The sequence below is a fragment of the Dermacentor silvarum genome, chromosome 3 (genome assembly GCF_013339745.2).
Source record: "Dermacentor silvarum isolate Dsil-2018 chromosome 3, BIME_Dsil_1.4, whole genome shotgun sequence".
In the NCBI taxonomy this organism is placed as follows: Eukaryota; Metazoa; Arthropoda; class Arachnida; order Ixodida; family Ixodidae; genus Dermacentor; species Dermacentor silvarum.
Genome location: NC_051156.1, coordinates 45,510,074 through 45,524,780, shown reverse-complemented (window position 1 = coordinate 45,524,780; position 14,707 = coordinate 45,510,074). Strand labels below are relative to the sequence as shown.

The 14,707-nt window shown below is 51.1% G+C and overlaps 1 protein-coding gene across 1 annotated transcript in view; it reads left to right on the top strand.

Moving 5' to 3' along the window:
- The window catches only part of LOC119445414 (fatty acid synthase-like), a 175,163-nt gene that overhangs the window by 86,135 nt on the left and 74,321 nt on the right, over positions 1-14,707 (top strand). The window contains 2 exon segments of the mRNA XM_049663271.1: positions 10,168-10,384; positions 11,521-11,775. Coding sequence (XP_049519228.1) covers positions 10,168-10,384; positions 11,521-11,775 — 472 coding nt within the window.

The following is a 14,707-nucleotide window of genomic DNA, read 5'->3' as shown; positions in this document are numbered from 1 at the left end:
TGAAAAGACACTGAATTCTTACAGGACAGGTATGGCGATGGTCAAAATGCAGCTCTTAGAGACCATGTAAGTATATTTCCGCGCCGCATGTAAATTATTCGCACATTACCTTCTCGCAGTATGATTCCATTTTGATTTTGTTGATACAGCAGCGCTGTCTAATACTACAAGTGGCGGCGCCAGTGCTGACCTGCACGAGCCTAGCGCAAGCTCGAGGAAGGCAGCAACACTGAGATTTGTGTCTTCATCATACTCACCTCAGGAGCCAATCAGCAACACCGACGCTTGGGCTCTCTGAGTGAATATTGAGAGAACCTAAGTGAGAGAAGAGTAGCCATCCATTCAAATCACGTTGACGACAGAACAACGGGATCATAAGCGGTTTCAAACGCCTGTTATGCGCGTTCCCGCGACCGCCATGCAGCGGGTCCTCAGACGGCGGCAGGGCTTCGACCACGCAGCTTACGGGAAATGTACGGGCGACGATGTTGTAGTGTCCGTGATACTGAAGCAAAAGCTTAGACGGAAGATCGAGAACGTGAGGTGCATCCTACAACAAAACGAGGGAGCCGATACGGAATGTGATTGTGATTAGGTCATTGTCGTGTCGATTTTAATGGTGAGCATGACCTTCTTTCGTGAAAGTATGGCAATTTGGCGGAATTCTTCAGCCTACTTAGTGACTTATGTCATGGTCCGCCATTGGAAGACATTGGGCTGGCATGACACTACTTCATCCAGCGGCCACTAGACTTGTCGTGTATGCAACGAAAAGAAGGTTAAGCAGCAGCGTTCCCATGCTTCGCGGTATTGTGAGCACGTGTTACAAAATAAATAAACAGGTCCCTGTGGGAGTGCTGGGACACCACTTATGTAGTGAGCTTGTTGCGAAGAGTTCCACTGAGGCGCTCGGTTAATTCATTGGTTCGGGGATGGTTCATGGCAGATGTGCGTTGGATGACGCGGGGCTCGGCAAGGACGGGTCAATGACTTGGGACAGAAATACACGCCTTCTGTCACTGAGGAGTCACAATAACGTGGTTGCGTTATCGGGCCCCGTTCTCATCGCATTTTAAGTGCGAAGCATTTCTTGGTGAACATTTGCCACTTTGACAGTGCTATGTATCTATCCATTTATCTATCTACCTCTCTATCTATCTAGCCGCCTACGTCTCATGGTAGTTTCATTGACTTGGTGTGTACCAAAATTGGCACAGTATGAGAAGAGTGCATGATGAACATTAATGATAGGTCATGACATAAGTGTCATGTAGGTCAAAACAATGACCCAGCGAAAAAGGCTGAATGCTCAAGTACCACTGAAATGGGCTCAGACGTGGGTGCTAAGTGAAGGAAACACTAAAGGATGATGGTGGATGTTATAGTCATGAGCATGACTCAGGAAAAATGACAATGACTCAGCGAAAAAAAAAAGACTCAAAAACTAGTGAATGGGTTCGAACGTGGGTACTAAGTGAAGGAAACGCTACAGGATGATGGTAGATGTCATAGTCATGAGCATGACTCAGCAAAAATGGCAAAGACTAAGCGAAAAAAGAATGCTTAACCATGCACTCGGCCGCGAAACGCTTGAAACAGCGAAGCTGGGCTATCGTAGCCCAGCATTTTCCAGAAGTGCGCGCGAACTTTTCATATTATTACTCATGATGATGATAATTTGTTGTCGCGCGTCTCGCACTTACGGCCGTCACTGCGCGTCGCATAGCGGTGCTTGCAACACCGACACCGCGTTGCAATGCCGACAACGTGTTCCAGCAGACGCGCTCTGTGACTGGGTTTCTATCTGTATCTCTCTCTCTCTCTCGCTCTCATAGCGCGCAAAACCTCTTCACCTCGCAGAGCACGAGCATGCGAACGCTGCAGCTGGGGATGAAGAAGATGACGCTCGAATGCAATCACATGGTTCGCAGCCACGCTTGCATGTTCTGCAAGCGTGGCTTTATAGCCTAGTGGTTACGACGCTCGCCTTGGGACCGCGGGTACGCGGGCTCGAAAAGCGCCTCGGCAAGAAGAAGTTTATTATCTTTTATTTCTTCTGTGAGGGGGTTTATTTATACAGCAGTTAGGGCTACGCAACAGCCTTGTCTCAAGAGCGTCGGTCGCTGTCTCGCGCTCTCCGGGCTGCTGGACTTCGTCCTCCTCTCTCAATGGCTGCGGACTCTCTTCCCCACTACATTGGCCCCGGCGGCGAAGAGGAGCCATCCTGGCGACTCAAGGTGAGGCAAGCACCAGAGGGTCGTAGTAGGGCTTTAAGCGGCTCACGTGGACTGTTTCACGACCGCGGCAGCGTCTGTCGGTGGGAGGTGTCACAGGCTCGACGACGTAGTTCACCGGCGATGTGCGTTCAACGATCCGGTAGGGACCGTGATATTTCGCTGCAAACTTGCGGGAGAGACCAGGGGTGGGGCATGGAATTGAAAGCCACACGAACGAGCCAACAGGGAAGGTAGGGGTAGGTTCAGCCGAGTCAAGGCGCTCTTTTTGAAGACCTTGTGTCACTGATGTAAATGAGCGTGCGAGTTGGCGGCACTCTTCGGCGCATTGAGCAAGTTCTGAGGGTGGGCGGTATTCGGATGCATCCGGGCGGTATGGAAGTATAGTATCCAGTGTGGAAGATGGCTCACGTCCGTATAGTAAAAAGAAAGGTGAAAATCCAGTGGTGGCTTGCGTGGCTGTGTTGTAGGCATATGTCACAAACGGAAGCACCAAGTCCCAATTAGAATGGTCGGAGGCTATGTACATGGAGAGCATATCACCGAGTGTTCGGTTAAAGCGTTCCGTCAAGCCATTAGTCTGCGGATGATAACTTGTAGTGATGCGATGAATGATATTGCACTCACTAAGAAGCTCTTGGACGACTTGAGAAAGAAACACACGCCCTCGGTCGCTAAGCAGCTCGCGTGGCGCACCGTGGCGAAGAACGAAGCTGCGCAACATGAATAAGGCAACATCACGAGCTGAAGCTGTTGGAAGAGCGGCGGTTTCGGCATATCGAGTGAGATGGTCGACGGCCACAATAATCCACCGATTGCCCGCAGGGGTGGAAGGAAGGGGTCCGTACAGGTCGATGCCGATCCTATCAAACGGGCGAGCGGGACACGGCAAAGGTTGTAATGGGCCAGGCGTGTGACAAGTTGTTTTCCGGCGTTGACACTCAATGCAGGAACGAATGTACTTGCGGACGTATGTGTACACTCCACGCCAGTAGAATCGCTGGCGCAGTCTATCATACGTTTTCAAAACGCCAGCATGCGCGTTTTGTGGGTCTGCGTGAAAGTGCGTGCACAGGTCGGAGCGCAAATGGCGAGGTATAACAAGAAGCCACTTTCGACCATCGGGCTGGTAGTTGCGGCGGTACAACATGGCGTCCCGGAGCGCATAATGAGGTACTTGGCGACGAAGGGCACGAGAGAGCTGTGGGGCTGGTGTCGTAGAAGGCATAGAGAGAACGTCGATCAGTGAGGCGATCCAGGGATCCTTGCGCTGTTCTGAAGGCATGTATGTGATATCGATGTTAGCACAGGAAGTCGCGGAAAGGGAAAGAGGCACGACGGCACAAGGCAGGGGCGAGCGGGAAAGTGCGTCAGCGTCGGCGTGCTTGCGTCCTGAGCGGTAAATGACGCGAATATCGAATTCTTGTAGACGAAGCGCCCAGCGTCCAAGTCGACCTGACGGATCCTTCAGTGAAGCCAGCCAACAGAGCGAATGATGATCGGTGACGACATCAAACGAATGGCCATACAAGTATGGGCGGAATTTCTGCAACGCCCAAACAATTGCCAAACATTCCTTCTCGGTAACCGAGTACTTGGACTCTGCCTTGGTAAGGGCACGACTCGCATAGGCAACAACGTACTCAGAGAAACCCGGCTTACGTTGGGCGAGGACAGCGCCAAGGCCGATCGCACTAGCATCCGTGTGTACCTCGGTCGGAGCGGTAGGGTCGAAGTGACGTAGGATGGGCGGTGAAGTCAAGAGACGACGTAGTGTTGCGAAAGCCTCATCACACGCCGGCGACCAACCAGACAGACAGCTATCGCCGCTGAGCAGCTTCGTCAGTGGTGCTATTATAGAAGCGAAGTTCTGCACAAAGCGGCGAAAGTAGGAGCATAGACCAAGGAAGCTGCGAAGCGCTTTCACGGTGGTAGGCTTCGGGAATTCAGCAACAGCACGAAGTTTCTGCGGATCGGGAAGGACGCCGTCCTTAGAGACTACGTGGCCAAGGATGGTGAGTTTGCGAGCGCCGAATTGGCACTTCTTGATGGTAAGCTGAAGGCCTGCGCGCGTCAAACAGCTCAGTACCTCGTGAAGCCGACGGAGATGACTGTCGAAATCAGGGGAGAAAACGACGACGTCATCCAGGTAGCACAGGCACGTCCTCCATTTCAACCCACGCAAGACACTGTCCATCATCCTTTCGAATGTGGCTGGGGCATTACATAGGCCGAAGGGCATAACATTGAATTCGTACAGCCCATCGGGAGTTACGAAGGCAGTTTTCGGGCGAACGGATGGTGCCATAGGGACCTGCCAGTAACCGGACCGTAAGTCTAGTGATGAAAAGAATTCGGCTCCCTACAAGCAGTCCAGGGCATCATCGATGCGTGGCAGGGGATACACATCTTTTCGAGTAACTTTGTTCAATCGGCGGTAGTCGACGCAGAAGCGGATTGAGCCGTCTTTTTTCTTGACAAGAACAACAGGCGACGACCAGGGGCTGCAGGACGGCTGAATGATGCCACGCTTAAGCATGTCGTCAACTTGTTCGGCGATCACATGACGCTCAGCAGGGGATACGCGGTAAGGGCGCTGGCGCAGAGGCGCTTGTGAGCCGGTGTCAATCGGATGGAGAACAGTATGCGTGCGGCCTAATGACGTCTTCTGGCAATCAAACGAGCCTCGAAACTGGTGGAGGAGTGCAAGAAGTTTCTCGCGGTGTACCTCTGCAAGTTCATCGTCGATGGCGGAGCCGAACATACTTAAAGGTGCTCGATCAGGCGTACTAGCAGCAGGTGTCAGGGCACTAAGCTGCAAGTTGTCCATGTCGTCAAGGCAGAAGATGGACGATACGTCGAACGCCTGAATTGTGCCGATACACTCTCCACGGAGTAAGGTTGAGGGAACCGGCAACGGATTCATAACAAATAAGGATGTGGCGCCGTAGGTCATGTCGAGAACGGCAAAAGGCAACGTGAGATTCCTGCGGTGTTGAATGGTCTCGGAGGGTGTAAAGAGAACTGTAGACTCACGAACAGTGGCACAGGACACGGGGACAAGGACTGCACTACTGGGTGGTATGGTCGTATCCTCGGCGACAAACAACTTTTTCATTGTAGGTGCAGACGACGCGGAACACAACGGTGAGAACGCCACCTCGGCACGAGCACAGTCAATAACAGCATGATGGCGAGAAAGAAAATCCCAACCGAGGATGACATCATGCGAACAGGCTGGTAGCACAAGAAACTCAATGGGATAAACAACATCTTGAATTATGACGCGGGCTGTGCAGGCGGCTAACGGCTGAATATGGTGTGCGCTGGCGGTACGGAGGGATAATCCCCTTGACGTCGTCGTAACCTTCCGAAGCAAGTGGCAAAGTTTTACATCAATCACTGAAACGGCAGCACCAGTGTCCACAAGCGCAAGGGTACGAAAGCCATCCACAATAACGTCAATGAGGTTCGCTGGAGAAATTCGAGGACTTGAACTTTTCGACGACGACGCAGTTCGTGCCTCGGGAACTACGACGTTTAGTTTTCCGCGTCAGAAGGGCAGGGTCGACGGCGCATAGGTGACAGAGAGCGACGTCGGGGGGATGGAGATCGGCGGGTAGCTGAGGGCATGCGCTCGGGCGAAGAGGATTGTTGTAGCCGCGCTGTGCCGTCAAAGCGCCCAGGATCGTAAGCAGACGGTCGCATGACATCTATTGGAACAGGAGGGCGACGGCGACAGAAGCGTGCGACATGTCCTGCATAGCCGCAAGAATAACAGATAGGGCGATTGTCCGCAGTGCGCCATGGATTTGTGGGGACTGGTCGGCTGAACGGAACTGGTGGGGGCCGAACGGGTGCCGACGCGGAAGAATAGGTCGGTTGACGAGGCGGCCCGGCAGCGACGACTTGCGCATACGACAAGGGCGCAGGCTCCGGAGGTGGCGGACGAGCGAAAGGCAAAGCGTCAGTGACTTCTCCTTGTATAACTTGGCGTATGACTGGGGCCAGATGTTGAGCCTGGGCGGGCTCGGGCGTGCTCGATAAATGGAAAGCTGTCGGGCGACCTCCTCACGTACAAACTGCTTGATCTGAAGCAACAGTGCATTCTGGTCGCCCAAAGTCAACGCCGCGATCGAGTCGTTCTGTTCCAGAGGGCGGCGAGTTTGGGCGCGTTGCTTGCGCAATTCGTCGAAACTCTGGCACAAGCTGACGACATCGGCGACGGTTTGTGGGTCTTTTGCCAATAGCATTTGAAATGCGTCATCAGCTATTCCTTTGAGGATTTGCTTGATCTTGTCCGACTCGTGCATCGACGGGTTTAAACGCTTACACAAGTCGACGACGTCTTCAATATAGCTGGTGAAGTTCTCACCGGGTTGTTGAGCACGTTCACGAAGTCGCTGTTCTGCGCGGAGTTTGCGTACCGCGGGGCGGCCGAAGATTTCCGAAAACTTTGTTTTGAACGAGGCCCAGTTATTAATCTCCGCTTCGTGGTTCCGGAACCAGAGACTGGCGACGCCGGTCAAGTAAAAGATTACATTGGTCAGCCTAGTCGCATCGTCCCATTTGTTGACTGCGCTTACCCTCTGATAAGTTGTCAGCCAGTCCTCGACATCTTGATCATCAGTCCCGCTGAATATCGGTGGGTGACGCTGAGGCAGCACGCCGGGACAGACGGTGGCTTGAGTCTGAGAGGAGCCTTGCGTGGTGGTTTCTTCCGCCATCGCTGACGCTGGAGGTAAGGTACGGCTTCGTAGTTCCAGGTTGGGAGACTGGGATCGATACCCGGCACCTTTCCACCAAACTGTGAGGGGGTTTATTTATACAGCAGTTAGGGCTACGCAACAGCCTTGTCTCAAGAGCGTCGGTCGCTGTCTCGCGCTCTCCAGGCTGCTGGACTTCGTCCTCCTCTCTCAATGGCTGCGGACTCTCTTCCCCACTACACTTCATATTTTCTTGATACGCACCACGACCCACAAATTACGGCTGGCTTAAACAGCTTCGCCGATAAAAGATTAACACTCAAGTACTACTGAAATAGACTCAGACGTTGGCACTAAGTGAAGGAAACACTAAAACCAATGTAAATTTAACCCGAAAAGTCCCGAAATTGGAATGGTTCCGCAAGAAAAGCCGGCATATCCGATGCTCTGTGGGAATCGATGTTATGCGAAGCAGTGTGCAGGGAGCCTACAAAGTTAACGAAACGACCATGAGAGCACCAAGATGTAGGCGGCTGTTTCATGACCTACATGACACGCATGTCATGACATTTATGTCACGGCCTGTCATTTAAATCCGCACCCATTCCAGTGGTTTTTGACTGTTAACCATTTTTCGCTGAGTCATTGTCATTTCTGCGGAGTCATGCTCATGACTATGACTTCTACCATCATCCTTTAGTGTTTCCTTCACTTAATACCCGTGTCCGAACCCGCTTCAGTGATACTTGAGTGTTATTTTTAAAACCCGGTTGCATTTAAAACCCGATTGCTCCCCGATTATCAGCTTCAAAAATGGCCCCCGGATTTTGCCCCCCGAATAAAAAAAAGTAAAACTCGAATACGAGCAACCCTACAGAAAATGTGGGAAAGCCAGCTTACAAAGGGCAAGCTTACACCGATCCCCTTAAACTCGGCTTCACTTTTAAACACAAATACATCGCTGGGAAGACATTTCTTCAAGGGTAATATAAGCCGTCTTATATCAGTATATAAAGGCCCTATGACCTTTTTTAATTATTTTATTAATTGTTCACTGTCGCCCCGAGGTGCGCGCGTCTCGAAAACGCGTTAGGCAGGTAAAATCTCAATTTGGCTTCTGCTGAGCTTGAAGGTCAGATTTACGGAACCAGGCGTCTTCTGGGTTTCTACCTGGAGTAGTAGAGCTATCGCTCTAGTTTTTTTTTTCTGGTAGACATGTTAGCAGCCTTGGTAGAGTGGTAAGACTCGGGCATTCACAGCTGCTGACGTCATCAAGCGCAACTGGCTCCTCGCATCATGTGTAGCTGTGGCTGTTAATATTTTTTTTAATGGTTGAGAGTTTACTAGTTTGGTGTACTCGTATATTCATAGTGTTGAAGTGTGCCGAGACAAAGAAAACACTATCTCCGTTTTCTGTGTGTGTGCCTGTTTGCGCTTCAATATTTTGAAGTTTGTCGGATTGAACGGACTTGAGCTTGTTTGCTGAAGTGGAACGAAAACCCCATTTCGCTGATTATAAGCTCTCCAATTCACCAATACCTACAAGTGCTTTCAAATGCTACGGCGTTTGTAAATGATGGCATATTCGACAGCTCGTTTCAGTGAACAGCTGTACAAAAAGAAAAAATGTGGTTGATCCCTCTTATATAGGAATCGGTATAGAACACGAAAGTGAAACGTGTCTTCACAGAAGTAGTGTAATGTTTATTGCACATTGATATATAATGTCTATTGGTGTTTTGTGGCTAAAGCGCCCTTAGGCGTTGATGCACCCACGCTGACGCCTGGTGGCACGTCTCCTCCATCACGACTACCAACGTCGATGACCATGAGCAACCGTCGTGCATATGGAAGCTGCACTACGCTGCACACGCTAGCACAACGCGAAAGACGAAGCACGTAACTGACACACTAATACAACGCGCAAGACAAAGCACGTAACTGAATCGTCACCGAGTCAAATCAGCGCGTACAGCGCGTCGTAATTGCAGTCTCCGCGATCAACTTCAGAAACATTTTCAGAGCTAATTGCGGAGGCCACGCTCCGCTGTGCTGAGTACGGTGAACGCCACCTAGGTGGCGTTGGTAGTGCTTCTTGGTGCCAGCGTCCCTTCGAATGCTGGCATCGAGGCGTCGTAGTGCTGAGACCACCGAAGCGTTCAGTGTCGGTGCGCGTTAGTGTCATAATGCAGTACTTCTCTTTTCTGCTCGTAGGCGGCGGCACCGCCCCGAGCAAGAGCGCGGGTACACGGAGGAGTGTTAGATATATAAGGCGCGTCTGTGTAGCTCTCTGCAAATGCGTTTGTGGCGCAATGGGTTAAACGCTCGGCGATCTATCGTCGCGGACCGAGAGGTCGTGGGTTCGATTTCCAAATTTTGCATGTTTGTGGAACTTTTTCTTCTGGTTTCTTTCTTTGTATTATGTTCGTGTACATTGCAAGAACGTCATTCCGTATTTCCGTATGACGTATTTCCGTGACGGAAATACGTCAGTGAAGTCTTGGTGGACCCCGGCATAAAACACCTTCGTGTTAAAAAAAATGCATTAAGGTTACTTTTAAGGCATGTTTCACGGCATGTTGCACCAAATGAAGTTCTCCTCCTGTACCGCGCTCTTAGTTTGCGCCTACGTTCTGTGCGCCATGGAGAGGTAGAAGGGTTCACTGAAACAGAACACGATTAAAGCCTCAATTGTTTACTAGGACACTTAGCAGAAGTGCAAAATGCGCTTGTTAGCCTAATATTGAAATTGTGTCATGTCATCTTTGTATATTCATACAGCTGAATAAATACCACAATATTGTCGTAGATAATAAATATGTCGTAGATATGTACCAGCGTATGTAAATATAATCGGCAAGAGGTGCCGTAATGTTCAAGCAATAAGCAAATTTACCAGAATGGAGGAAATCACCTAGTAAATAGACTACCCCCAACAAAAAGCTTGTGTTGCGGTAGGTGTCCTGTGTGACTAGCACATGAACTAGGTGCGTACAGAGTGCTTTGCATTCTTCTTTTTCATTAACAACCCTATAGCTTGCAAATAGAACTTAACACTCAAACGGTTACACTGGCAGTCTGGCCATAAAACAGCCTAGTGTTTTCACTACGACATTGAAACACAGAGTATTTAAAAATCACGTTGAAAAGCAGCACAATTGTTGACACTAATCTAACGTCTTGCTATCGTTAGGAACAACTGAAGTTGTGGCGTGTCTAATGCGCAGCTGTCCGAGGACGTTGTGGAAGTTGAAGTGGGAAACCATGCACGAGATGGCTACTTGGCTGGACATAGAATTCAAGGGCGTGCTATTTATCCAGCCTCTGGGTACATAGTGATGGCTTGGAAGTCCTTCACGAAACGCAGTGGCAAGTCGTTTGAGGAGGTTCCAGTGGTCATAGAAGATGTGACCTTCCACCGAGCCGTGATTCTGCCGAAAATCGGTAAGTTAGTGTGCATTCGTGCTTTCAAAACAAAAAAAAAAAGGCTGTGAAGTTTTTGCGATAAGTATGCTCGTATAACACGGGCGAAGACTTTCCGACGACGCAAAAATTGATAACCAGGGGAGAAAGTAATGCTTGGAAAGGGAAAAAATTTGGCTCCAATCCACGCAGTGAAGTTGGTTGGCCAGCGAAGCTGTGGTATCACCTGATCCGATAGACCAAAGTAACCTAGCCTTTAACGAATGAGCAATGCACTGCGTGAAATGAATGTAAGCAAGACAAACAAATTAACTGTACCTAACTAAACGGCGCAGTGTAAAAGGTGTCCTTACCGTGCGTGGCTTGCTTTGGCACGAACCGCTGCGTCATGCCTAGCCTGAACACGACGCCGTTGTGCATATTGACGTTGCTGTTGCCGTCACCGCTCATAGGGTTCACGCTGCTGTTTGGGAATCCTAACTATGCGTGGCGTTCCCATAGAGCGATAACAACAGAAATAAAATCAGTTGCTGGGCGGTTTCTTCTTTTACATATGAAAGTGTAGTGGCGTCACTGCCTGCTTCGTATGCTTCAGTTACCGCTTCCCGGCAACTGCAGCTTACGTAACCGTCATCTTGATCGCGAAACGCATGCAACGAACGCTACGTGCGTCACATTGTTCGAACGCGACACTTGTGTGCGTTTTTTATTGTAACGAATACTGGGGCTTGTCTTGCATGCGTAATTCGTAATGAAGAAAGGCACTTTTCGCTTCAATTCGTGGAATAGTTTTCCGTGGACTGTTCTGTCGATGCAGACGAATAAATTCCAGGATCTGAGTCATATACAATTTCGCTGTAAAAGGGGTTAAAGTAGTCGTGTATAGGATATTTTCCTCTATCGTTCTAATAATTTTTATAGAATACTTTTTGCTCGTTATTAGAAGTCGAGCGCACGCAGCCGTACTGTTTATTATGGGACTATATGGAACTGGAGCTATGTCAGAAAGTTCGTTTTCTTACCGCTCCTGGAGTGGCACGACATTGAAAAAAAAGAGGTAAACAAAAAAAACAAAAACAAAATTTCGCCTAACTGGACACGACCCCATACGTAATATATTTAGTGAAGTTCTCTAATTTCTGACATATTTTTTTTAGGTAGCGTGAAGTTCCTGGTCAACATTATGCGCGCATCGGGAGAGTTCGAGATCTCTGAAGCTGGAACGTTGGCGGCCAGTGGTCGCATTCGCATGGCCAGTAAGAACGAGTTCATGGCTGACACGCAGGCGCCGACTACTCAAAGCAGTGACGTGGCCCACGACCTGGACACCGACGACATATACAAGGAGTTCCGACTGCGAGGTTACGAATACAGCGGTCTCTTCCAGGGCATTATCAAGGCTAGCATGCAAAGTGAGCATTGCAGCTCTAAATGTGTCAGCCTTAAATCTGTCAGCCATAATGTGTGGCTGACAATTTTTGGGCAACAAACTAACTATACATACTTTGTGTTTACGCGCCAAGCATGTTAGACTAAAGATCAAAAGAACTAATGAAGTCAGACGACACACAGCCCTAACTTCACAGTTTCTTTCTCGCATTTCTTCCTGATATAATGTTTGACTACAGCATGAAGAAATCACTAGCTTGCCTGAAAAACGAACGAACACGCATGTGTTAAAAAGCAAGACAAAGAAAACCGCAGACAACGACGTTGCTTTCTTTCATACAGCCTGTATGGCACTTCCAGCTAGATTTTTTTGTCTCACTGAGAGAGACAAAAACCACATTGACGTTGCTTTGATCTCCTTAGCAACTGCAGGATGCCCGACAGCTAGAAACAGATCTAAGAGCAGCGAAGGAAACATAGAAGTGACAGAAGCAACGGGTGATTGCAACTCTTTGAAGTGTGTTCACCATTACTTTGTTTGCATAAACAGGCGTCACGATAGTTACTCGAGAATACGTCGTAAATATATTTACGTGTGCAAATAAAGGGCTTGATTTCACGCATAAGCTGGCAGAGCAAGCTAGGTTGCAGCTCTTAGATGTATACATGTGGCTCAATGATAGGAACACCTGCGGTTCAAACAAGTTGCGGGTAGAGAAACAACGCTTGAACTGTGACACCGCGTATGTGCGAACTGAACATAGAGCCAGAATAAAATTACTCACTCAGACTTTTGCTTCGGAAAGAGAACAGCCTGACAGGAGCAGCTATTGCTCAACTCACGGTGCGAACATTTCTTTACGCTAGTTTTTGGCCACTTATACCAAGTTGGAACATAAAAATGGCTACGTACATTAGGCTTCTCCGACGTACATTAGGCATCTCGCAAATTAAACCCTCTGGGTACTGAACGTTGCTTCACTTCACGTCACTGTGCTGAGAACGGCGACACAGACCACGTTTTATTGCGATAGCAATTATATGGACACTCAAAAGCAGATTTCTGCCGTCGCCGTCGCCGTGAGGTTCCGTATGACGTCAATGGAGATGAAATCGTCGCCGCGCGCCGACCACTGTATGTGCGAGTGAAGGGCGCGGCGCGCTTTCACGGGGAGTGAACGCACGGCGGAGAACAAACGCGCGTTCTGCGCCGTGCTCCCTTAAGGGCTGCAGAAGTAGGCGTCTCTTTCCTCCTTTACAATCACCATATATGTAGAGCAAACGCGCCTTCTTCCGATGCGCGAGAGGCCGTGGGGGAGGGGGGGAGAGGGGGAGGGAAGGGAGGCGACGTTTAGCTGCGGCACCATGTGCCTATAGATATCAGAGGATGAGTTTCGCTCGAGCCTTGGAGGAGATCGGGCGTGTCTTTCGGAGCTTTCGCGTCTGCGGGAGACGCTGTGGCGTCTCATGCAACGCTCCCCTCTTTCTACTGCTGATGCGTTCTTTCAACTGTGAGTGGACTTCGCCGAGCCCGTTCGCCTGACCGTCGTACTCGCTGCCTGCTCGCCCGGTCAACGACGTCGCCTCCGCCGATTTCCTCTTCGCCTTTTGCTATCCACGAGCTGGACTTAGTTCTTGCCATCTGCGCGCTTGTATAGCGCAGCAGTTTTTCGCGGCTAAGATGGCAGGGGCGTCCCCAGCTTCACCGGCGCAGCCGACCGACCACCCGCGGCGTTCCCTCGTACGCAGCTCGTCGCGCAAACGCGCGGTGAGCGTCGCCTGCCCACGATCTCTGTGGCAGCTCATCGCCAGCGCTGAGGCAGTGCGGTTGCACCACGAGCAGGCGCAACGCCTCTGCCGGGCCATTAGCGAACGGCCGACATCTACTGCCTACTCAACGACCACCTCCGAAACGGGGATGTTCGCGACGCCGCCTCTTTTGACGAACGAACCGGCCAAGCAGCTGCACAAGATCGCCGGAAACCTGCCTACTTCGGGATCCTCCTGCTCCGCTACCGCCGCTGCTGCCTCCCTGGCCACTGCGGCGGCTCGGCAGACACCATCGACCGGCACCCTCGATACAGCCGTTGCGCCCCCGACAACCCCCACGAGCTCTTCGGATGTACTGCTTGCAGGGGATTTCGTCGCTGTTACGGGGTTGCCGGGCGCGTCTCCCGTCGAACCGCAGTACGTCCCACTGCCGATAGACGCAAACCTCGAAGATATGGACACCACTACTACACGTAAGCGTTCGCATCCCAGCGAGCTCGGTAGTGATGATGAGGGTGCCTCGCGCAAGCTGCAAGCAGTCGGGACTGCGCCACACATTGCATCGACGACTAAATTGCCGCCACGTGTCTCAGGTGAAGACGATCGCCACTTCACCCCGGCTAGTGGCATTACCACCGAGGGCGAGTTTCAGCAGGTTCTGTCAAAGGCGCAGAAACGCCGCCAGTGTTCTGCGTTGCCACCGGGCTTAGCCGGGATCAGCGTTCCTTCTCCCGGGACCGAGCCTGCCGTCCCTCCTGCCGCACGACCTACGGCTCCCTGCAGTTCACCTGCGCCTACTGCACCTCCTGCCGTGGATCCCGTTGCTACTGCCGGGGTTCCCACAACTTCTGTGCCCACCTCGCCACTGACAGCCTGCACAGTGCTCTTTCGTCCAGCACACAACGGTGCCGCCTTTCCCCGTACCTCCCGCCTCGCCATCGCGCAGGCGCTCTCCGCGCTGCCTGGAGTAAAGGAGGCACGCGTGAACACGAAGAACATTGTGGCTGCGGACGCGGCATCGCCGGAATGGACGGAGCACCTGCTGGCCACGTCAGAGATCGCCGGGATGCCCGTGACCGCGCGCCTTCCGGCCGACCGCACCCAGAGCAGCGGCGTGGTGCAAGGCGTACATGGCAACTACGCCGATGAGGACCTGCTGGCTGCCGTATCGTCGAAGGTACGGGT